At 43.2% G+C, this 22,715-nt stretch overlaps 3 protein-coding genes across 5 annotated transcripts in view; 2 read left to right on the top strand and 1 right to left on the bottom strand.

The window, feature by feature from the left end:
• Positions 1-741: 741 nt before the first annotated feature.
• elk3 (ETS transcription factor ELK3) lies at positions 742-10,573 on the bottom strand. Its single transcript, XM_029495235.1, has 5 exons — positions 10,295-10,573; positions 6,775-7,010; positions 5,938-6,663; positions 4,624-4,746; positions 742-3,283 (listed from the first exon to the last, which is right to left on the bottom strand). The coding sequence occupies exons 2-5, from the start codon at positions 6,979-6,981 to the stop codon at positions 3,188-3,190; spliced, it is 1,152 nt and encodes a 383-aa protein (XP_029351095.1). The 5' UTR covers positions 6,982-7,010; positions 10,295-10,573; the 3' UTR covers positions 742-3,187.
• A 1,225-nt stretch (positions 10,574-11,798) lies between these two features.
• hcfc2 (host cell factor C2) lies at positions 11,799-18,448 on the top strand. The gene is made up of 17 exons (XM_029495296.1): positions 11,799-11,996; positions 12,546-12,694; positions 12,783-12,943; positions 13,098-13,300; positions 13,446-13,530; positions 13,651-13,754; positions 13,905-14,135; positions 14,220-14,423; positions 14,528-14,655; positions 15,173-15,290; positions 15,404-15,460; positions 15,549-15,601; positions 15,677-15,817; positions 15,959-16,144; positions 16,260-16,557; positions 16,630-16,702; positions 16,806-18,448. The coding sequence occupies exons 1-17, from the start codon at positions 11,831-11,833 to the stop codon at positions 16,813-16,815; spliced, it is 2,367 nt and encodes a 788-aa protein (XP_029351156.1). The 5' UTR covers positions 11,799-11,830; the 3' UTR covers positions 16,816-18,448.
• Positions 18,449-18,689: 241 nt separating this feature from the next.
• Positions 18,690-22,715, top strand: part of cep83 (centrosomal protein 83) — an 11,797-nt gene continuing 7,771 nt past the window's right edge. For all 3 annotated transcript variants that reach the window (XR_003840422.1, XM_029494896.1, XM_029494897.1), the window contains exons 1-8: positions 18,690-18,758; positions 19,807-20,013; positions 20,164-20,314; positions 20,487-20,579; positions 20,913-21,044; positions 21,133-21,384; positions 21,574-21,705; positions 22,159-22,273. Coding sequence is in view for 2 of the 3 variants with exons in the window: in XM_029494896.1 (XP_029350756.1) it covers positions 19,814-20,013; positions 20,164-20,314; positions 20,487-20,579; positions 20,913-21,044; positions 21,133-21,384; positions 21,574-21,705; positions 22,159-22,273 (1,075 nt within the window). In the remaining variant the exon portion in view is untranslated. The remainder of the gene's footprint in view (positions 18,759-19,806; positions 20,014-20,163; positions 20,315-20,486; positions 20,580-20,912; positions 21,045-21,132; positions 21,385-21,573; positions 21,706-22,158; positions 22,274-22,715) is intronic.

Below are 22,715 nucleotides of genomic sequence, written 5' to 3'. Positions count from 1 at the left end.
GGAAGAGGGTGGGGTGGGACAGTGGGGATCGGGGTGGGGATGTTGAAAAGAAAATGGTTGTTTTCCACTTGGCTGTCGGACCAATGCTTTCTCCAGCATTTGTACACAAGAAAATCAAAAAAAAAAAAAAAAAAAAAAAAGGATTTCAAATTGAAATTGAAGATTTAACTGCCCGCTATGTTGTTTGCAACTGACAGTGATGCTCCAGATGCAGCCAGTTGAGAAGTCTCACTTTTCACTGCATGTTCACTGCAGTGCTGTTACAGTGCTGGGCCCTGCTTTCCTCATTTTTCACATTGTTATTGTTCGACACGTGTAGTCACATGTTGTCATGACATGTCATAAAGATACAGTCAGCAGTAAGCACTGCTCCTCTATAGCCCATACAGCACAGGCCAAAAGTTTGGACACACCTTCTCATTCAAATGAATAGGAAAGTGTGTCCAAACTTTTGGCCTGTTCTGTATATGACATTTTAAATCTCCCAGTGTAAAAGTGTTTGGTGTGGTTTCACAGAGGGTTACGCATGTCAACCTTTTGTAAAACCACATCTTTTTTGCACCTTGGTTTTTATATAAATTAACAAACAAGATGTTGCTTGGACTTGAATCTGTTGTAGGAATTCATTCTGGAAACGGTAAAGACCAGTTTCTACTCTCACTGTATCAAGAAAATCAGACCTGAGTGAAGTGCTTAAGAGATGCACTGATCATTGCAGGCTCAACAGAAGCATTTTATTGTTAGTTCAACATAATAACTTATCACCTGTTGAGATTTGAGGAGCGCCATCACAGTTCTCCGACTGGGTTGAACGGTGCTTGAGTCAGCACTAATGCTTGATAAGCCTGTTAATAACTGAACAGTTTGCAGCAGCAGTGGAATAATCCTGTGAAGGCTCTTAGTTTTTCATTTCAGTCATGCCTTTGACACATTTTTCCTTTCAATTTGGAGCAAATTATTATTTTCATAAGCTCAATAAATGAGCCGATTTAACCTGTCCCAACTGACCAAATACAGACTGCGAAAATTTGCAAGATTTGCTTTTCAAATTATGGAAAAGTGATCATATTCACAGGAAAAACTCATCTCTTGTAAACTGAGCCACAATTTCTCCCCACATAGCTTTAAAAAGAAGAACCTCAATGTCGATCACACCTACTGTCTATCTGTTTAGAGACCGAAGGAAACAGGATTTTTCCTCCATGAACTACAAACTGATTCTGCCAGCAGGACATTTTATACACAACAGCAGTAACATGCAGGAAAGGAGATTTCTACAGTGGCTGATTATTTATCATTGTAAAACTGTACTTTTTCAAAGGTGTGAATGACCAGAGTTTATGTGAACATGTCTGAACGCGCGAGTGTTTGTGTGTGTGCGCGTGCCTGATGCATGGAAGGCCTGCTGTGTTGTGAACACGACCTCTCTGAAACACTGAGCTGCAGATGAACAGTTGATGTGTGACCCTTTTTACTGGAACTATTTATTTCTCATAACCATCAGAAGTAAATTTAATCTGTTTCATAAACAGTCTGTGCAGCTGTTGTTCTTTCCGTGTATTGCTAACTAAACTGATAATAATAATTCTTGACGCGTAATTAATTCTATGCACCACAAAAAAAAAACATGTCTGTGATCAAAACAGCAAAAAACAAACAAATCACTGAGGATACACTTCTATTATGTTCTTTATAAAAATAATCAGGAGGCATCTTCCAACAACAACAAAAAAAAAAAAAGTTTGTGCAACTCTGACCTGGAATGTCTATTACAACTTTGTTTAAAGCTTAATACATTTACATAAATCTTACAATATCGAAGGCACAGCTGGTACAAGGCATGAGAGTACAGTGCATTTAAAATAAAAGCCTGAAACTGCGAGAGAAAAGTTCACAGCATCACATACAATTGTGTCAAAGCAATACAAGAGTTAAGATTAGGAGTTCCAGCGCTCCAGTGAGCAGGTGCTCTGCTGGGGGTCAGTGAGGGTTTCCTCTAGCGGTCAAATCCAGATCCAGATCCGCGAAAAATACTTGATATGACAAACCTGCAGCAATTCTTATTCTGAAAGAGACACAGTCTAAATGTGCATATTTGGTCTAGTAAAAGAAAGGCAGAGAATATCGTCTGCTCTCTGTCAGTCATGGCAAAGTCTTTATCGGCCAGTGCAGCCTATAGCGTCTAATCATCCAGTTCCATTGTAATATCAAAAATAGAGGAGATTTTGAGAATTACTTGCTCTGTTGCTGAGAAGAGCTCACTCTGTGCAGTGACTTAAAAGCAGTTGAGCGAGCTGCAAAGATCCTGGTTGTGATAAAAGGTAATATAACCAGATTTATGACATGTTATGTCGTGTCTCCTTAATTCCCACAAAAGCCACAAAAGAGTGAATATGACAGGTGATTGCTCTGAGCTGAACTACTCCTTAGCAACGGGCCAGGACTTCCTGAAGTTTCACCAAAAATCTAACAAAACAACATTCAGTCTTGGAACTTTTTTTTAAGGTGTGTTGAATAATTTTTTTGTGATTGGATCGATTGTATTATCTCTGGAGGGAGCTCTATCAGCTGTTTTCCTCTTTCTTTGTGCTAACATAAGCTAACAGTCTCCTGGCTGTAGCGTATATTAATCATACAGACATGAAGGTGCTTTCTATCTTCTCAGGTAATAATAACGTCTGTTCACGTCTCCCATAAGCATCAAGACGGGCTGAGTTTGACTTTCTGGTTTCTACCTCCACTCGTAAAGCCTTCAGTCTCTTTGGTAATTTTATCTGTTCAAACGTGGACGTCCTCAGAGATCCACGGTTTCAGTTGTGGGCACTGAGGTCAGTCGGCACATGAGTTCAAAAGAAATCACAATAACATTCATGAAAGTGCCACCAGTCCATATCACTGAAGTCACTGAGATGAGAGACTTGGATCTTGAAAAGAGGAAAGCACCAGCAGAATACAGACGAGCAGTTAAACTGAAGTAAACATACAAAGAAACGTCAAATACTCTTCTCAGAGAGCAATGCTTCAGAGTGAAGCTCCTGTTTCTTTATATCATACATGTAAAAAAACAGGTTTCACACTCAGGGGAGGCTTGACTCCACTGTGGTCCATCATCAGAGATTAAGGCTGACTGGCCGGACCAGCTCCGTCTGGTTTGGCCCAGGTCTTTCTCATGGGGCTCAGGCTGGCATCAGGACTTGTGGGAGCTTGGGGACAACAGCAAGGGCATTGGAGCGTCCACATTGGGCAAAGGCACAGGGAGGGCTCCGTTCAGCAGAGTGGGGAACTGCAGGGAGACAGTTACAATTAAAGACAGAGATGCAACGCAACAAAAATCTGCAATTTTTGCCTATCATGGTCCTGAGGCCAGCGGAGTGAAGGGATCAATCAAAAAACGTATTTCTTTCAGTCCTGGGAAATATGAGTCAAGGTTTTAATTCTTACAGAAAGAGCATGCACAGCTCAGCGATTCCTTTGAAATGTGTTTGTTTTCATGATGGCTTTAAAGCCCCTGTGGTGAATTAGATATTTGAAGCATTTACAAACAGTCATTTGTAGAAAGATTAGACGATGAAAATGAGTCAACTTTTGATCCAACCAGAAGGGGTCAACGTTTAAATCAAACACAGGCAATTATGATTTCTTTGTTTGTTTGTTTGTTTGAGACTTTATTCTGCGAGGACCTGAAACCTGCTAGCACACAAACATTGTGGGGACCTTAAATGCATTCACTGTCTGTGTCTGCAATTGCAAGTGTGCAAGAGAGTTGACACGGGAGGGGCTCCTGACCACCCCCCACCCCCCGCGCCAACAGGAAGTTACCCCCTCTTCTTGTCCACACCAGAACGGAAACATCTGCAGCTTATTTTGAAACCCTGGCACACGGTGAATCACATACACAAAAACACACAACTATGAAAACAACTGTGGAGGTAAATCTGCAGTGTGAAATGAGTGCAAAGAGCCTGCAGCTATGAGACGGGGATTCGCTATTTGTAGAAAGAGTTTGCAGGCGCACAGTGGAAACCAGAGCCGTCTCTGAGAAGCTGATCACCTTTATAATGACTGAGGCCAACAGAGCTTTTTTACTGCAAAGTTGTCTATAAAATGTTTTCCAGCGTGGAAACCAAGGTGGACTGTGTGTGTGTGCGTGTGTGTGTGTGTGTTATATAGGTTTTCTTGCATTCCTTTGCTTTAGACAACCAAGTCAGTTCACATAGGAAGGAAAGATCCACTAAAAGATCCCTGTCTTTTCTACTCTTCATGTTGGAGCCAGGTTCAAGGTTTAAAATAAAGATAAAGAGTGTTTTGAATTGTGCGAGGTGGAAAAACGTGTTGTCTAATCTCACCAACATTTCCTGAACACATTAAATTACATGAGATTAAATGCTGTGGTCTCGGCTGTGGACGTGTTCGGTTTAGGTGAGGCGAGCATTCAACAATGTTTCTTTTCTCCAAACAGTCAGTGTCTGCAGGTGACAAACGATTTATCCTTCTCCTTTAAACTCTGCAGGCCTTTTCTCCTCTTTTAAAAACCCTTCCAGTCCACTTCGGTTTCAGTAGGCAGGGGAGGGGCCAGGAGCACGAATGGTCTCGTATTTGCTTGTGTATGTGTATGGGTCGTACCTGGAAGAGGGGGGAGTGGCTCTGAAGTTGGGCGGGGCTGAGCGGTCCCACTGGACTCATGCTGGACCAGAAGTGGATATTGGAGAGCAGAGTGCTGGGAGTGAGCAGCAGACCAGACGGAGTCTACGTTGACAAAACCCCAAATTAAATATCAGAGGATAAATTCACCAAGATTCAGCGAGTGTTTACTCTGGAAATAATTCCAGAGAGCTGTACGTAGTCTGTGGCGAAGCTCAAAGCCATGTCTGCCCTCCACTGAACTCACATCTACCAGACAGGCTGACTTGGCAGGCTGACTCCACGTAGGTCAGGAAGCTCCATTCATACAGTATTCATGATGTCTATTTTCCTCGGTCTCTCTGTTCAGACTAAACATCTGATGGTATCGCTTTCTCAAACTGTTTGTGTTCTCTGATATTGTTAGATTTTATTCCTCTTTGGATTTCACTTTTAGAAATGCACAACAGCATGCAATACACCTCACTAGGCTTAAAGTTAAGGAAACCTCTACAACTGGTTTTCATGGCTCTGACCATGAACCACAATGTCGCCGGTTTGCTTTTGACTGAGGATTCAAGTGTTACAACCCCCCCCCTGTCAAATCTCTACTACTGGTTGCCTCATAAAGGAATAAAACCCACTAGAAAATACTTCAGAATGAGTTTTTCCAAGGCAGGAAGCTGCCTGAAACCTTTCCTGTGTAAGATACAAAACTGAGCTTCACCTATCTCCCCGCGAGTCATTTCCTTTGTTTGACCACTTACTCTGTCTTATCTGAAACTTGTTTATCAGCATAGATTTCCACTCAGCTACTTGCTGAGGAGCAGTTTACACCATGTCTTGATACATTCTCCTGATCAAGCCTGATCTTGGCAAGACACCAATTTTGATAAACAAAGACTGACAGCCACCATAAACTGGTTTAGACCTGGTTCTTAACCACATTGTTCCGGGGACTTTTCTTTGAGGGCCTGTAGATGCTAAAACAAGAGCACATGTCTACATGTTGAGTTTTGAGTGCACAGTTTTACATGTGTGTTTGTTGTCTGGCAGCGATGTACACATACCAGAGTGTGATTACTCAGATGTAGTCACTCTGTCCTGGTTTGGTCAGTGTGTTGTTGCCAGTGAGTCAGGAGCTTCAGGAACAGATGGCTTCACTTAAGAACCTCCTCCCTCCCTCGCCTCCTCTTTCTTTCCGCTCACCTCTGTCTATCTCCTCCCTGTCTGACTTTCTTCATCCAAACTCCTCCTCATCCATCTCTTTTTCTTGCTACTAATGTGTAACAGTGTTTCTGGCGTGTCCTGCCTTACCTGTGTGGTGAGGAAGGCAGGGGTCAGGGACCCTGAAGGCAGTGCTGGGCTGTTAAGGGCGATAGAGACTAAGTCACTTCCTGTCAGGAGGAGGGAAGGGGCGGAGATTTCCAAGCCTTCGGGTTTCCTGCTCTTTGAAGGCGCGCTGTTGGCCAATCCCCTCCTTTCTGGTGTGGTGGTGGCGTTTGACCTCTCTCTCTCTCTCTGTCCTGATGACAGGTTTAGTGGTTGAGCGAACTGTTCCAAATCATCGGTACCTGTGCTTTGGCTCCGCCCCCGCCCCCGTGGATGGGTGGGGCTTTGTGGTGGGGAGGAGGAGCAGGAGGAGGAACGTGCCTTCTGAGGAGACAGCCTGGAGGAATGTGATGGGTCAGTGGATGGTGGAGGTGGGGTCGAGGGAAGGGAGGTGTGGCCACGGTTGGTGATGAATCGGATGACAGAGGAGCTGTCATCATGGCGATCTGATCTGGGCTCCATCTTGATAGGCTGGTGTTGTTCCAATGAGTGCTGCAGAGAGCTGACGGTGAAGGAGGAGTACAGGCCAGAGTGTAGGTATTCGTTTCTCCCCCCCACATCCTCGTCCTCAGCATCAGGCTCTGATGTCGCCCCCGCACTTTCCTCACTGCTACGGCCTGATTCCACCACCGCAGGGTCCATCTTCAGAATCTCAGGGAATGACACAAACTTATAGACGAACTTCTGACCAATCACCTTCTTGATGATGTTCTGTAAAGGAAATAAGAACTGAGATTTAGATGGGTCCTTCTTCCAAAGCGTTCAAAAACGTTCATGTCAAAGAAGAAACTTATCAGGTCAGTAGGTGTATGTGTTGCATACTTTGTCATAGTAGTAGCGCAGAGCTCTGCTCAGCTTGTCGTAGTTCATGTTGGTCTTGTTCTTGCGCAGCCCCCACAGCTTGGCCACTTCCTCCGACTTGAGCAGCTTGAACTCGCCGTCGTTGGACGTCCAACAGATCAAATGTTTGTGGCTGTGGTCAAGCAGAAGCTGCAGCAGGAACTGCCAGAGTGTGATAGAGCTCTCCATGATGGGACACCGCCAGAAACACAGGCGATCTGCCAAGGTCACAGGGAATTAAGACTTGATTAGATCACTCAGGAGAAGATCAGTGAGCGGCATGCAGCAGATTGTAAGGGAAGGCTGCAGGATCACTTCAGGGGACAACGCAGGACAAAGACACCGAGTGAACAGCTCAAGTTCAGTCCTGTTACTTATGACAAAAAATAAATAAATAAATAAATCACAGGAAATCAGGAGGCGGCATGGCTGATGGGAAATGTGGTTCTCATGTGGAGGGTTGTGGGAGAGATATACAAGCTCCGAACACTGACACATTATCACCTCACCAAGTTGTTATGACCGACATGCTCACCAAAAAGTAACGTAAGCAGCAGACACAGTATGAGCAACATTAGCTTTTTTTTTTTTTTTTCCCGAGATTTCTGTTCTGATCTGTTTTCTTCGTTGTCCTTTTTGTCCCAATTTGGCCACCATCAGATTTTTTTTTTTTTTTTTAAGTTCTGCTACATTTACCAGCTGGTTGTAAACTTTATCTGATTGCTGCTTATTGTTGGCCAGGCATCACAGTGTGGCCTTATCTGCTTAAATACGTTGTAGGGAAACAATGACTGCAGTCAAACTATGGGTTGTAAAAGTCAGTCTAGGAAACAGTTCCGCATTTAAATGGACATGCAGTTAAAAGAAAAGAATTGGAATGTACACCACAATAAGTAATGATGATCATGTGATATCTTTAAAAGATCTTAAATATAAGCATTTTCAGGTTGTTTAAGACTTAATAACCACATCAGAGATTTGAAAATGGAAGGAAGGAAGGACTGGGGGTAGGTGGGTGGAGAGCAGGAGGGTTGCTAACGTCATCAGAGATGTGTACAATGATCCTTCCTCTAATGCAAAGTCCTTTTAGCACCATGAGCATAACGTTGCTGCCCATGTCCAACACCACCCCTCAGTCACACTGGGTGTTTCCTGTCCCTAACCTTAATCACACAAACAGCAACAACACAAACAGGTCAACAGCTCAAGGCTGCATGGGACAATCAGCCTCACTGTACAACCCTCATATGAAATCTATAATCTATATCTCACTGACCTAAACAGAACACGGTTAGGACTAAACACACATTAAGTGAAATTGAGACTGACACACAGGGATAAATATGTGCTGACACCTCTTTTACCGATTTAAGCCTAAGTGGACCATTTGTACAAAAAGGTGATAGTTTAAACCTTAGATTGATGAAAAGATGAAGTGTAAATATTCAATCTGCTCTGATTATTCAGAGTTCCTTTCAGCTGTTTTTGCTGTAATTCGTTCATCTTTAAATATATGACATGAAATGTTTTCATGATGCTTTGAAAATTAAACGCAGATGAACTCGTTGCTGACTCAAAAATGCGATTCCTCACAAAAGGACTAGTGTTATTATATTATAATTATAGATTATAATATTTTGACTTTTCTGATACTGCCACAGGAGATGATTGTGCCAATTTAGAACGATCACTAACCAGTGCCATGTCAGCATATAAACAACCTCTGGAGAATAAGAATAAGAACTGGAGTGAGATGCACCAAGCTATATCACTATAACCATGTCCCATTTGTTTAAAAACTATCGAAATGAAGGGGTGTGTGTGTGTGTATGAGCATGTGATGAAGATGGCCAGACGTTTGCTGGCTTCCAAATGTTTCTATGGTGATAAAGCAGGATGTGGTCATTGACCTGCTAAAACAAGCCCATGTCTAACCACAGTGTTCACCTAGAAACCTGACTGTGAGCATCCGTCCGCCAGTCTGTCTGTTTCCCTCTCTCTAATCAATTCATTTACAAGGTGCCTAATAGGCAGGAAGTGTAAAACCACTTACTGCCAAAACAAAAAAACAAATAACTCATTATAACCTTATTTAATTTGCAGCTATGACAATATGGCAGTTGAGAATTTGCAGTTGCATCAGAAATCCCCATGGCAACAGCATCAGTAGACAAACATCAGAGCCGAGGACCTCACTACCAGAAGGGATGGCCACTCTTCTGCATTCATAGCAGTGCAAAGACAACAGGACTAAAGAACTGATTCGAGTCAAAAGCCCAGGAGCTGCCTTCATCTCATTGTCTTTCTAAGAGGAACTAAACAGTACAGAGCGGAATGTACATGTGGTGCAAACAATGACCCACCACAGAAATGACACACAACCATATCCTTGCTCTCTTTTTCCTGCGTGTGTGTGTGTGTGTGTGAAATGATGGAGGAACTGCCGTCTGTCTAAATGAGGACTTCCTGTCATTCAGCATCAGGAGTGTGTTTCCCGGAGAAAGGCCTTCCCTCTCTGGGAGGTAGGACTTCCTGTCACCGGGAAGCACCAGGAACATGCATGCTCATACACACACATCTTTTTTGTGTAAAGATCTATTCTTATACTTAATAGATGAAAAAAAGTCATTTAAGGTCCATGATGCTTCACTTTCCACCATTCTGAGCTGAAAAGAAACAAAAAAACAGAAATAGTTTTGATTTTGATTTAAGAATAAGACTACTCCAGTTCACTGCTCCTCAGTCACTACAACGTAGACTTTGAATCCTCTCCAAACACAATATATGAACCACATTTAATGATTTTTATCTCCTCCATCTACCACACGCACACTGTCACGTCTTGGGGTCCAGTAGGAACAAACCAAACCAAAAAGTTGCACGTGACATGATCCATATTCACTAGACTGCTTTTTTGTTTTTTTTTTTTTGCATGCACGTGTGTTTGTGTGGATATGTGTGTGTTTGTGTGCGTGTGTGTGTGTGTGAGAGAGAGACGGGTAGGACTGGGAGGGGTTGGGGGTTGCTGGAACTCAAACGGTTCTTTGTTTTGCACCAGTGACTCATTTTCAAGATGTTGTCTGCTGCCAGCTTCAATCCGGAAGCGCATGGCAATTAGTCTGCGAGGTCCAGACAAACCAGAAAGTCTACTACTAGATTTTAAAGGAGCCACGGCAGATTTTCCCTCAGCCCTTAGTACAATAACCTTCCTTCTTTCATTTATTTATTAAATCTGACCAAAGTGGAACCACTTTACGCATCAAGTCTGTGCCAAAGCGGAGACGACTTAACCTTGAACGTGATTTACGCACGGGCTTAACGCTTTTACGCGCAGTTCCGATCCTTTACGCGCGCGTTTAATTTGCTTTTCAACTTAACAATGAATATCTGGACCTTTCAGCAAGCACAATTACAACTAATATAAATCGGCCTCTTTCTCCGTTACGCACAAGCGCGCACACATAGCTTCAGAAAGTTGTAGATAGAAGCAACATGCACCTACCCAGCAGTGGACGGCCGCTGTACCTCAGTCCGTGTACCCGTGCGCGAAGTGTGTTTTCTTGTTTTAAAGCGGGCAGTGTGTGTAGTGTGTGTTGTGTTGGGGCTCCATGCTGCTGCTGCCGCTGACTGAAAGCGGATCCGCAGCTTCTCTCTCTCTCCTCAGAGCAGGAAGTCGGGACGCGCAGACGGAGAACCGGCGCACTTCCTCTGGCGCAGTATTCCCGTCTGTCTAAACACACACACACACACACACACAGAAAGAGAGAGAGAGAGAGAGAAAGAGAGAGAGAAACACACCCCTTCGTTTCAATCACTCGCTCTCACGCACTGTAAGACTTGCACACATACTTAAAGTCATGCATTTGACCCCCCCCCACCCCCCACCCCCCCAACACACACACACACACACACACATACATAGAAAATATTGTAATGTACAGAGTGAAGCCAACTGACAACTGACGTCACCTTCCTGTTCACCGGGAGGGTTTCCTGTTCCTGCACACATAAACACACGCACACAGACACACACTACAGTATACACACACGCACAGGCTCTAGTTGGTTTTTCAGTAGTTTAAATGTTGCCCAATGTTTGTTTTCACTTCAATAAAATGCATCTTACAAAACGAGTCAGTCTGTGCAGAGAGAGGCTACATACAACTGAAAATAGATTCACTGAACAGAATAATATTGGTTATATTTTAAGCCATGGAATTTAATTAATTTAGGTACTTAATTCTTGTTATCTGGGCACTTTTTCCTCTTTTTACTTCACAATTTTCTCTTGTAGCCGTTTGCCTCCATCACACTGGATACAGCTGCTTTGTTGTCAGCATTTATAACATGTTAGATGGCTGTGATGTATAAACACGAGGCATCACATAGAAATACAGTGTGTAATTTGAGCATGTATTCATCACCGCAGTGAAAAACAATAGAAGTACTGATTTAGAGGGCAAAATTCAGTCTACTTCATGCTGCTGGTAGACGACACCTTGAGTTTCAGATGGACCATGGACATCTGCGCTGTAGATGTGTCTGTTTATGAGTGCATCAGTGTGGGCTCAAAGGTCTCATTAACAGCTGATGGACCCTTGCTATCTTGTTGCAGAATGATAAACATTGCATCCTGGACTGGGGGCATAAAAAATGTAGTATTGTAAATGCATAAAGTTGGATGACTTATTAGAGACGAGCAGCAGAGGCTGGGATCCCCAAAAGTCCCCAAAACTACTTCTGCATTTCCCATAATGCAACGCAACTTCCCTATGAGATATCTCTCTGTAAAACTTTGTTTGTTAAATGTCCTACATACATAGGTAGAATTATCAGTCAGATCAATGCCTCCCCCTCCGCTGTTTATCATTTAGGAAGCAAGTTTGAATTCGAATAAATGCTTGGTCCCCGATAAAGCCGTGAGAGTGAGACGTCGTTTTATTTCAGCCTCTCTGGTTGTATTTCCTGATGCCCCCTTGGCCCCGCCCACCTCTTTGAAACGTCAACAGCGCCAAAAGCCAGGCTCCCAGACGGGAAAATGACCGCAGATGGAGAGGAGCCGCAATGGAGGAAAGTCCACTCTGTCACCGGAGTGGTGCCGCGGTCCAGACACGGACACCGCGCTGCAGCGATCCGCGAGCTCATAGTTGTGTTTGGTGGAGGAAACGAAGGGATAGCCGAGGAGCTCCACGTTTACAACACGGGTAAGCTAACGTTAGCCGGAAGCTAACTAGCTGATTAGCGGGGGGTGTTTTTAGCATCAATGGATGAAAGACCCGCCGCTAACAAACTGTACCCTGCACGCTTTTGCAACTTTTGTATCGGGTTTTAGCTCGTTCTTGTAAGCTATCCATTAACCTGAGCTTGTTAGCGGCACTGGCTAACTTCAGGATCTGACTTTTTCCCAGGGAGCCGGCTGTAGCGCTAATTGTTATGCTAGGCTATGCTATGCTAAGCTAACAATAGCACAACCGGTGAATATACTTTCAAACATCGTCATTGTGTATTGTAGGTCAAGATTGTTCTCTGTATTCAGGTATTGACTGATCGAGCACCAAGTGAAATTGTCCCTTTTTCCTTGATAAGGGTTATAAGAGCTATAAATTTAGATAAATGTGTGTTAAACGGCATTAAAGTTTAATGTTGTTTATTGAAAGTCTCGATGAGAGATGTCCAAAGTGAGATCACTCTACTGCACAGTCATCTCTGTCTGAGTGCTCTAAAAGGCAGGATCTCATGTCTCGTTCTTCCAGTCTCCAAACAGTGGTTCCTGCCTGCGGTGCGGGGTGACATCCCGCCTGGCTGTGCTGCCCATGGCTTTGTCTGCGAAGGCACTCGGATACTGGTCTTTGGTGGCATGGTAGAATTTGGCAAATACACTAACAACCTCTATGAACTGCAGGTAACATTTAGTCCATGTTAATCCAGAACCTGTAGTGGTGTTCTATGAAACATTTCTCCATCTCCATCTTTGGTCCTTTGTGGCTCAGGCCAGTCGCTGGCTGTGGAAGAAGCTGAAGCCCAGAGTACCCAGAAACGGCTTGCCCCCATGCCCTCGGATTGGGCACAGCTTCACTCTTGTGGGTAGTAAGTGTTACCTGTTTGGAGGGCTGGCCAACGTTAGTGAAGACCCCAATGGCAACACACCAAGGTAATGACTGTGAATCGTAACTGTTGACTGTACTACAGGCCTTTAATGATTTGACTGCACTAATCTCAATGAACATACACAGTTATAATCTGATAAATCTAACAGTTTAACATGGATTTGCTGAATGTAGTAGTTTAACCTTTTCACATATCAGATACCTGGGTGACCTTTATGAGCTGGAGCTGCAGTCAGTATCGGGGGCCAGAGGCTGGAGCATCCCGGACACAAAAGGTGGTGGTCCTTCAGCACGGGAGTCTCACAGCTCAGTTGTTTACGAAGGCCTCAGCTCACCGAAGCTCTACATCTATGGAGGAATGCAAGGACGCCGGTTAGATGACATCTGGCAGCTTGACCTTGGTACAATTTTGTATTTGTTCCTTCGTGTTAATCTATAATAAGTTTATTCCAAAGCTGTGGTTGGTTTATTTGCATGTTTACACCATAAAGATATTTAAATTGCCTTATCTGTCACTCTTATCACTTATCACTTATCACTCTTCAGACACAATGGTGTGGTCAGTGCCTCAAACAACAGGTTCGGTGCCGCTCCCCAGAAGCCTTCACTCTGCCAATGTCATTGGAAACAAGTAAGAGCTTTTATTCACGATTGCTATCATATGTGTTCTAAAGATGTATAGATGTTTGTGATACCCAAGCAAATCAGCCTGAAATAAACTACAATGTGTCTGTCTTCCCTCTGACTGCAGGATGTATGTATTTGGAGGCTGGATTCCTTTTTCGGCATCGGATGAACACAATCCTATAGGAACCAAGTGGATATGCTCTAACTCCTTAAATGTTCTCAATTTAGGTCAGTGCAACCCCCCCCCCCCCTCCAAAAAAAAAAAAAAAGGAATCAATTAAAAACTTGTATATTGTGAGCGATTCTGCAGAAGCTAAAACTTAAGGTATTTTTAAAGCCAGTCAGCAATTTCACTGTTGCCTTTAATTCTTACCACAGACACTATGACCTGGAAGAACCTGGGCCCAGAGGAACAGGATGACATTGAGTCACAGCTGCAGAGCCAGGGACCCCAGAGTGATGATCCATATGCATGTAGACCCAGAGCGAGGGCTGGCCACTGTGCCACCACTGTTGGGTCCAGGCTCTACATTTGGAGTGGCCGCGATGGATTCCGTAAGAGCTGGAATTATCAGGTCTGCTGCAAGGATCTCTGGTATTTGGAGACAGGTGAGGACTTGTATTCAAACGTGTGACAGGGCCACTCAAACCGGTGGTGAAAACCATTCAATATAATATTTTGTTTCCTCTCAGATCGACCGGCCACTCCAGAGGCAGTGCTACTTATCAAATCCACAGTCAGCATGCTCCATGTGGCATGGCGCCCCCTGGCTGCAGCAGACTTCTACATCCTTCAGACTCAGCCTGTGTATCCTCCCAAAACCACATTCAGCAATACATCTGGCAAACCAGGTGACCCAACACAAACAGATGGACAAGATGGAAAGAATAAAGATGGTGAGGAGAGCTTTCCTCCACTAGGTTGATCTTTCTGCAATAACTTCCAGTCATTCCAGTAAAACTTGTCTCTCTCGCTCTCCTTTTTTTTTTTTTTTTTTTAGGTGTTCACTTTCTTCAAATTCAAAATGAAGGAACCACCAATAGACAAGAGAAAACATTCAGCCAGATAAATGTGGCTGACCCAACAAATATTACATGCACATACATCCCTGCTGTGGGATCAGGAACGGTGAGAAGATCAGTGTGTTCTATCACAGACCAAACAGTAGCCTATGGAAGTAAATTGAATGATATATTCACCCTGGACATATTTAAACCAGCTTTCTTAGACACTGTTGTGTTGTCTCTTGTTGTTATGTTCATTTGTTCTGGTTACAGTAAAACCAGAAACTATTATCCAGACACCAAAATTAGGTTTAGGGATTTAACAGATGCTTTTATCTCAAATGACTAAAGAAAGAAAAACATGTAAAAAAAAAAAATATATATATATAGATACACTAAAAAAAAAAGAATGAAAACCTGTGTGGCAGGTTTTAGTTTAGTTATAATATTGATACTGCAAAGTGAAAAAATGATGGCAGTTAGCAGAATTAAAGAAAGTGTAGTTTGCAATGGATAATGAAATGTAAAACAGGACCATATTGTGAAGAACCAATGATGTCCCATTTAGGTTGTTGCTTACACCAGCAGAGTTTGTTGTTTAGAACCAATAAGTGTGCTTCAATTTCCTGCTCTGATTTTAGGATGCTTCACTACAGCAAGAAGCTTCAGTGAGATCATCCAGTGGTGTAGCAGAGACACAGGCATCAGCGGGGAGGATTGGTGGGAGGGAATCAGAGCTCTCTGACCCCAAGAGCTGCTGTAAGTTCTACTTTGCTGCATGCACTTTAATACAGATTTAAACGTTTCTTACGCTGCCACTAGTGTGGCTGTTAGTTTGAAATGAATGCTGTTGTTGATGTGTTTGTTTGTAGCTGCCAGCCAGGAGACATTAACAACAGAGATCAGCAGCTTAGCTCAGCACCAGTCAGGTGATGATGATACTCAAACTTAGTGATATTCGCAGGTCCATAAATTTCATTTGGATTTTCTATTTTTAATTTTTTCAATCTTCCACAGACAATCTTGGCTCCAGTGACAAGACACAAAATTTCTTCACGCACACGGATCAGGTGAGGTTCATGTGTTGTCATTGACTCCAAGTGCTTTCACTTGGCTTGGTCTAAACTAAGAACTGTCACCTCCAGGTTCAGCAGGCTCCAGTTGAAGCAGTTTGGTTTGACGTTGGGGTGTTCAAAACCCTCTTCTCTGAGGTCACTCACTACTTTCTCCCTGCTGACAGTGACCAGGTGACAGCTGTCAGCAGCCGGCCCACCAACACTAAAGAGGTAAAAACCACACAAGGTGGATCAAGATGTTAGAACTTTAAATAGTACAAGACTACAAGTTCTTGTTTAGTTTTTTTTATAAATAAATTTTTTAGCTTTGATAAATCCACTCATCTCTTTTCCTATTGACCCCTCCCTCAGAGGAAGCTGCCAGGACCGCAGGACTACCAGGACAGGGAGAAGCAGGAGCTGATTCCAGGTCAGACTTACAGGTTCAGAGTAGCAGGCATCAACTGCTTCGGTCAGGGAGACTTCAGTCCAGTCAGTGAGTTCAAGACCTGCCAGCCTGGTTTCCCTGGCGCGCCCTCTGCTGTCAAGATCACCAAGGTGACATATTGAGGATACTCAGTCAGATGTACACATTTGTCTGCTGAACGTGGAACCTTTCTGTTGAATATAGAAAGAGCTGCTTCATCCCCCTAGTGCTCCCTTTTCTGTGTAGGCCACTGATTCAGTCCACATCACGTGGGAGCCTCCGTCCTCCCCATCAGGCCGGATCCTGGAATACTCCATGTACATGGCAGTAAGGAAAAGCCGCTCCACCACGTCAGAGCGTCTGGGACAGATGGCCTTCATCAGGATCTACCGTGGCACCAAGACGTCCTGCTCAGTCAGCTCCTCCCACTTGGACAATGCTCACATTGATTGCTCCGCCTCCAACCGTCCCGCTGTTGTCTTCCGCATCGCCGCCAAGAACGAGCAGGGCTACGGCCCAGCAACACAGATCCGCTGGATTCAAGGTGGGTGAGCTCTCTGCACAATCTTAACCTTTGTTTTTATGGACAGATGCCAACTTTCTCTTTTATTTTTAGATCCCATTAAGATGCGTTCATCTGCGTCTAAAGTGGACAGCAGTGTTGATGCTGATCAGGATGCTGCTGACAGGTGACCACACACAACTCTTGTTTCCTGTTAAATTTCATTTTGGAACGTGAACTTTAAAAGGATATTGATTTGTCTCTTTTCATTGTTTTTACTTTTCTTGCAGCTCCAGCTGAAAACATTTGGTACAATTAAATGTTTGAGAGAAAGACTCAGGAAGTTGGCAATGTATTCCACTCAGATGTTGTATGATATAAGCATAGAAAGTTTTGTTAATTTATTTTTGTATGTATTTAATTACACCTTTGTAAATATATATATATATATATATATATACATTTTCACAGGATGTTTAACCACTTGCCTATTTTTGTTAACAAGTCCTCCATTAAATAATGCTATATGATATGCTGTATAAAAACTACAACTAACACCACTGTTATTTAAAAGTCGTTAACGGTCAGAGGTGCCTTAGCTCATACTTGACTTACCATTAATGTTTTCTGTGTCATGTTTGAGGATGAAACAGGTGGTAATGTTTTCAGCTTCAAGAAAATTGTTTTTGTTAGTGTGGACCACTTTTACAATCCTAATCCAAACCAGTCAGTTTCTAAAACATGAATTTATATAATGAAATACGGTTTTGTCAAATTAATCCCAGTTATTAGTTTAAGAAATGTTTATCTGTTTTTCCTTTTTTCACTAATACATGTTACTGCAGATGATCTGTCCATTACATATCTGCATCACATGTCTTGATTTATGATTTCCTCACATTTTATTTTCATTATTGTCATTGGATCATTTATCTACTGATCATTATCATTGTCAGTATCATCAATCCAACTTCTGAGTTCAACAAAAGAAGAGCACAACATCACTTTAGTTTCTTGATACATGTGCATTTTTCTGAAACAAGAAAAATGCTGAATTTATACTAGTTACAGTTGAAGTGCCACTGATTTTCAGGAAGTATTTGTGTCAATGCAACTGACCATTTATCTCACTAAAAAATTGATAGCAGGGCTTCATTCCTTCATTTTGTCTTATGAAAGGATTCCTACTTGTACTCTTAAAGCATTTGTGTACATTCTGTTCATTGATATACAAATGTGGTTGCATTCAAACTAAATTTTACATGTAACTGTAGCAGTGGCTAATCTGGGGGAAAAAATGTAGTGTAAATCAGCTGTTGGAGTTTCTACAAGGTAATCTTAGAGTCTACACTTGCTCAGGCTGCAGACTCACTCTTTGGTTATATAAAAATCATTGTAAATGTAGAACAACACCAGTGGACACCTAAGTCGCTGCAGCAGTAAGCACATTCATTATTGTGATTATGTGTGATTGAGTGTAAACTATACGTCTTTATTATTCCAAAGAGGAAATTCTGTGTTTGGCCATAGAGCATCTGCATCACTCACATAAAGGCCATCTCAGATGCAGAGTGGGGGTAAGTGAAAGTTCCCTTTGGGGACATGTGGACTAGTACAGCAACATGGTTTGCATGCTGCTTTAGGTAGTAACCAACATGCTTTGAAAATGTGTTAAGCTTGTATATGACAATCATCGTTGGAAGTATTTGTGGTTGTTAGTGGATAAGTTGAAGCTGTTGATCAAGGGCAGTGTTTCTTTCTCGATGACAATCAAATACAGGTAGTTGATTTGTAAAGTTGAGGATGGGTATTTGGTTTTTGTTGCTTAATTGTGACTAATTAAAGCAGTCATGTAAGGCACTGAGGGAAATGGACCTCAGTATCCTGTGTAGCTACATACTTCTGTGCAACAGCAATAAAGGAAATAAACTGATTTGGTCGTTTCACTCTTTGGAAACCAGAGTTTAATTATGCAGAGAAAGAATAAGACTTCATGTTGAATATAATCTATGAATATGTAGGAAGCTGTAAGTGTTTGCTCATGTGTATACTTACACACACCAAATTATACATAACATACGAAAATAACACTTCATGCAGTTTGGGGAAAGATACCTTTCATCGTGAGAAATGCATGTCGGGAAAACATTCCCATGAATCCACTGTTGACAAATTAGCTAACTAGCGTTGGCTAGCAAAGCAAATGGTAAACAGCACAGCGAGGAGTCTTATTTCAACAAGAGGTAACTTTCTTTGGTTAACCAACCGCTGGGATCATCAGCCTAAGCCGTACTATTGTCTGGCAGCACTTTGACGGCTCGTCTTTGCTTGATACGGAGAGAATAAGAGTAACACATTAGCGCGTTTAACAGCTGAATTCAGTTACGCTAACGTTCGCGACTTGAGTCGCTATGGTGTTAGTTTGTTAAGTTGGCCGCATCGGGTCGCCCGGTTTTTCGCCTGAATTATGTTTGTCTGTATCTGCAGTGAAAAATCGTATCCGAGCTGACCACCAGTTTCAAACCTACTGCTCCGACACAACGTAGAAAACGTGGGAGCCAGACGATAACGGACGCACTAAAACAGCTAACGGGGAGTTAGCATACGGAGCCGCGGGATACAGGGCGCGGTATTTAAAATCAGCACGAGGATCCTGACAAAAGTGCCAATCGTTAAAGTGCGAAGAGCTCGTAAACATGCTGAGTTTATTTAACAATGATTCACAGACTGCACTTTTCCATTGAGGGTTAATGTTTGGGAGAAAAAAGCCGACAAATCACAAATCACCGTGTATCTCAGGCTTCTGACTCTGCTTTGAGTGTGATCTTACATATGAAAGTTAAGTTTGTGGTGTTGTGATCACATGGTGAAGTTCAGTGTTGGGTTCATTTATTCCGATCAGCAGGTACTGGTGTGAACACAGCTCTGGAGACGGTGTGGATGGTTGATTTGTGAAACATTGTGTTCCAGAGGCTAAGTGTGGTATGGCAGGCAGAGATAAGAGCTAACTAATCACTTGAGACTGATTTGGAGCTTAACGCTGACTGTGAAGAGGCCAGTTCATAACAAGCAGCTGGGGGACTCATCTCAAGAGCCACCATGGTTACTAACTGACAACAAAAGCAGTCCCGATGTTTGCCATGCCATAGACAGGAGGCAGTCTTTGTCTCTGTTGAAATACAAGGAGTCGTATTGGAAACCTTCACCTGCTTTCTGGATACAGTCACAGCAAGACGCTCACCTGGTAAAACCAGCTTTTAAAAAAATCTTGTCTCTGACCCTTTTCTGCAGAGGTGAAATGACATCGTCCACCCTCGGCCAATCTGGGGCTCTTGTCTCAAGCCTGGACCCCGGGACGGGGAAGTCTGCAGCCATGCTGGGCTTGTCAGCTGGGCTTGGGGGAGCAGAGATGGAGCTGCAGAAAAGGCTTATTGATGAGAGGATGAAATGTGAGAACCACAGGACTAACTATGAGACTCTAAAGGCTGAACACACCAGGTAAGGCTAATCAGTTCACCAATGATCCAGGGGGACTGCACCTAGAGATTGAGCAGTCTCAAATCAATTTTAAGATGAAATCAATTCAGTGTTTTGCCACAGGCTGGTGGCATTTCATGATCCAGCTCAGCTATGGCATCTTTTTTATAGCCTGCAGGATGAGTTCACACGGGCACAGGGCGAACTGAGGCGTCTGCTGAGCGACAGGCAGGCTCAGCAGGAGAAGCTGCAGCTGCTGTTGGCTGAGCTGCGAGGAGAGCTGCTGGACAAAACCAGGGAGCTGGAGGAGCTCCGACTGCAGGTAGAGAGGAGAGCTTAACTTCCTTTTCCTATTCCTCTGGCCCTGTTTCCTTAAAAACTGCTCGTCAGATCAAATGACCAATTCCTGATGTGGCTTTCTGGATGAATTTGAATCACCTTTTTGTGTTCTCAAACTTACTCTGATTCTGTGTGTGTCTTTTTGGATTGAACAGGTGATGACCCCACAGCGGCTAGAGTTGCTCAGAGCTCAGGTGCAGCAGGAGATGGAAGCTCCAGTCAGAGAGAGGTTCAACAAACTGGAGGAGGTCTGCTTCTATCTGTCTTTCATTTCTTTACTATAGAATATTAGAACAGGATCGTTTTGTTTTGTTTTGTTTTTTTTCCACCTTTATTTTCAGCATGTGCCATTAAGCAGCTGAAGAGGGAAATTGCTGCCATTATTCTTTCATACCAGCTCAAGGCACTAGCAGCTGGGAATGTCAAGTCCATAGCAACGGGCAGCAGATTAGCATTGATTGCCTTTTGAAATTCTGCTTTGATGGGGGCAGCAAGTCATTCCCATTTCATATTTGTCTAGCTGATTGCTCTCTCTTTCCTCTCACTGATTTATAGCTCATGTGTGACACTCTTCTTCACAGGAGACAGAGAAATACAGGTCTGAGTACAACAAGCTGCGGTATGAGTTCACCCTCCTCAAGTCCCAGTTTGACCATCAGAGAGAAGAGCATGTTCGTGTGCTGGAGGAGAGGAGGATTTGCTATGAGGCAGAGGTGGGTGTGTTTGGAGCTCTTGTGCTACACCAGTGTGATATACTCATTTGGAGTTTGAGGTCTAAAATGTTCAGTATCTTGTTGTCAGCTCTCTCGTCTGGAGAAGGACAGGGAGGACCTGGTGGCTCAGTACCAGGGTTCAGACTTGATGCGTGATGGAAAACGGGTTGAGGCTCTGCTTAGGGAGAAGGCCCAACTCCATTTGCGGCTCAAGGGGCTGGAGGCAGAGGTGGCTGAGCTCCGAGCCCAGAAAGAGAACTCTGGTCAGCAGGCTGAAAACATTCAGCGTATCCAGATAAGACAGCTGTCGGAGTGTCAGGCTGCTGTGAAGTCCCTGGAGGTGAGACAACAGCTGTTTGCATGGCGCTGTACCTGGGTTTAAAATGCCCCCATCACGTGTTTCTGGCTAATGTCGTAGCAGTTTTTAAAGTTTCCCTCAAGCTGATCACATTCAGATTTTTCTACAATTTAAATAGAGAAAGTGTTTTCCTAAGTAATGGCTGGGCCTGATTGCTTGTTACTTTGACAGGCAGAGCGTCAGTCATTGCGCCTGCAGCTGGAACGGATGGAGAGCGAGCTTCACCAGAGCCACGAGCACAACAGCCAGCTCACTGGACGACTGCACAAAGCTGAGAGAGAGGTCAACTCCCTCACCTGTGAGGTGCGCACATCTGTGGCCTCAAACACGGCCTTTAATGTCAGATTTAATGTTTAAGGTTCAAGGTCAGTTTGTTGTCGTCTGCATATTTGGACATGAAACAAAAATCAAATCATCAAGTTAATTCGAGTTTTATTATGATTGTCAGTAATGCGTGAAACTCTCTGGGTTTAGTCCTCATTGGTTTTTACCTAATTCACATCTGGTTTTTTTTGTTTATATCAGAGGCTTGTAATTAGATTTTTTTTTTTTTTACATTAGTGATTTAATTTCCTTAAGAAACTAAAAACCACAGCAAATACACTTAGATCAGTAGTAAAACATGCATCACTAAGGTTGTCACCAGTACACACTGTGTAGTGTAGAATCGCTAGCTGTTCTAATGCGCATCCAGCAGATGTCTTCCGTCTGTTTCTGTAGCCTCATGCTGACTGGTTTTTCTTCTCCTGTTTTTAGATTGAAAGTCTGAGACATTCACATAAGCTGGAGGTGGCCAGCATCAAACTAGAGTGTGCTCGCTCTAAAGGGGAGGTGGAGAGGGAGAGGGACACACTGCAGGGACAGATTGATGGTATAGCGCGCACCCACACACAAACAACACTCTGCACTGATCTGACACCAACTTCCTTTGACAAATTTTAGACGTGTTAACTCACAGCATAGGTCACATGGTCTGTGGTTTCGCTGTCATGTCTCTCATTTTTCCCAAACTTACACTTGGGGGTAGACTTGTCAAAATTAGTGTGGTCCTTATTTAAACTGACTATATTCCGTGTTCAACTCCTCCTGCAATTGGGTTTTTCAGTCATGTTCATGTTTACATCTTGATCTTGTGCCTCGTTTTCACTTCCCTCTGTCAAATTACTGCAGACTAAAAGTTTGTTTACTGCACAGATGTAACTTGCTGTGCATTATGGTCTGACTTATGATCACTCAGATTAATATGAAAATATTGTGTTCATGAGAAAATAAACATCACATCAAGGAGGAAACACAAAAGGCAAATATACACA

This window comes from Echeneis naucrates, chromosome 23 (assembly GCF_900963305.1).
Source record: "Echeneis naucrates chromosome 23, fEcheNa1.1, whole genome shotgun sequence".
Classification (NCBI taxonomy): Eukaryota; Metazoa; Chordata; class Actinopteri; order Carangiformes; family Echeneidae; genus Echeneis; species Echeneis naucrates.
This window is presented reverse-complemented; position numbering and strand designations above follow the sequence as displayed.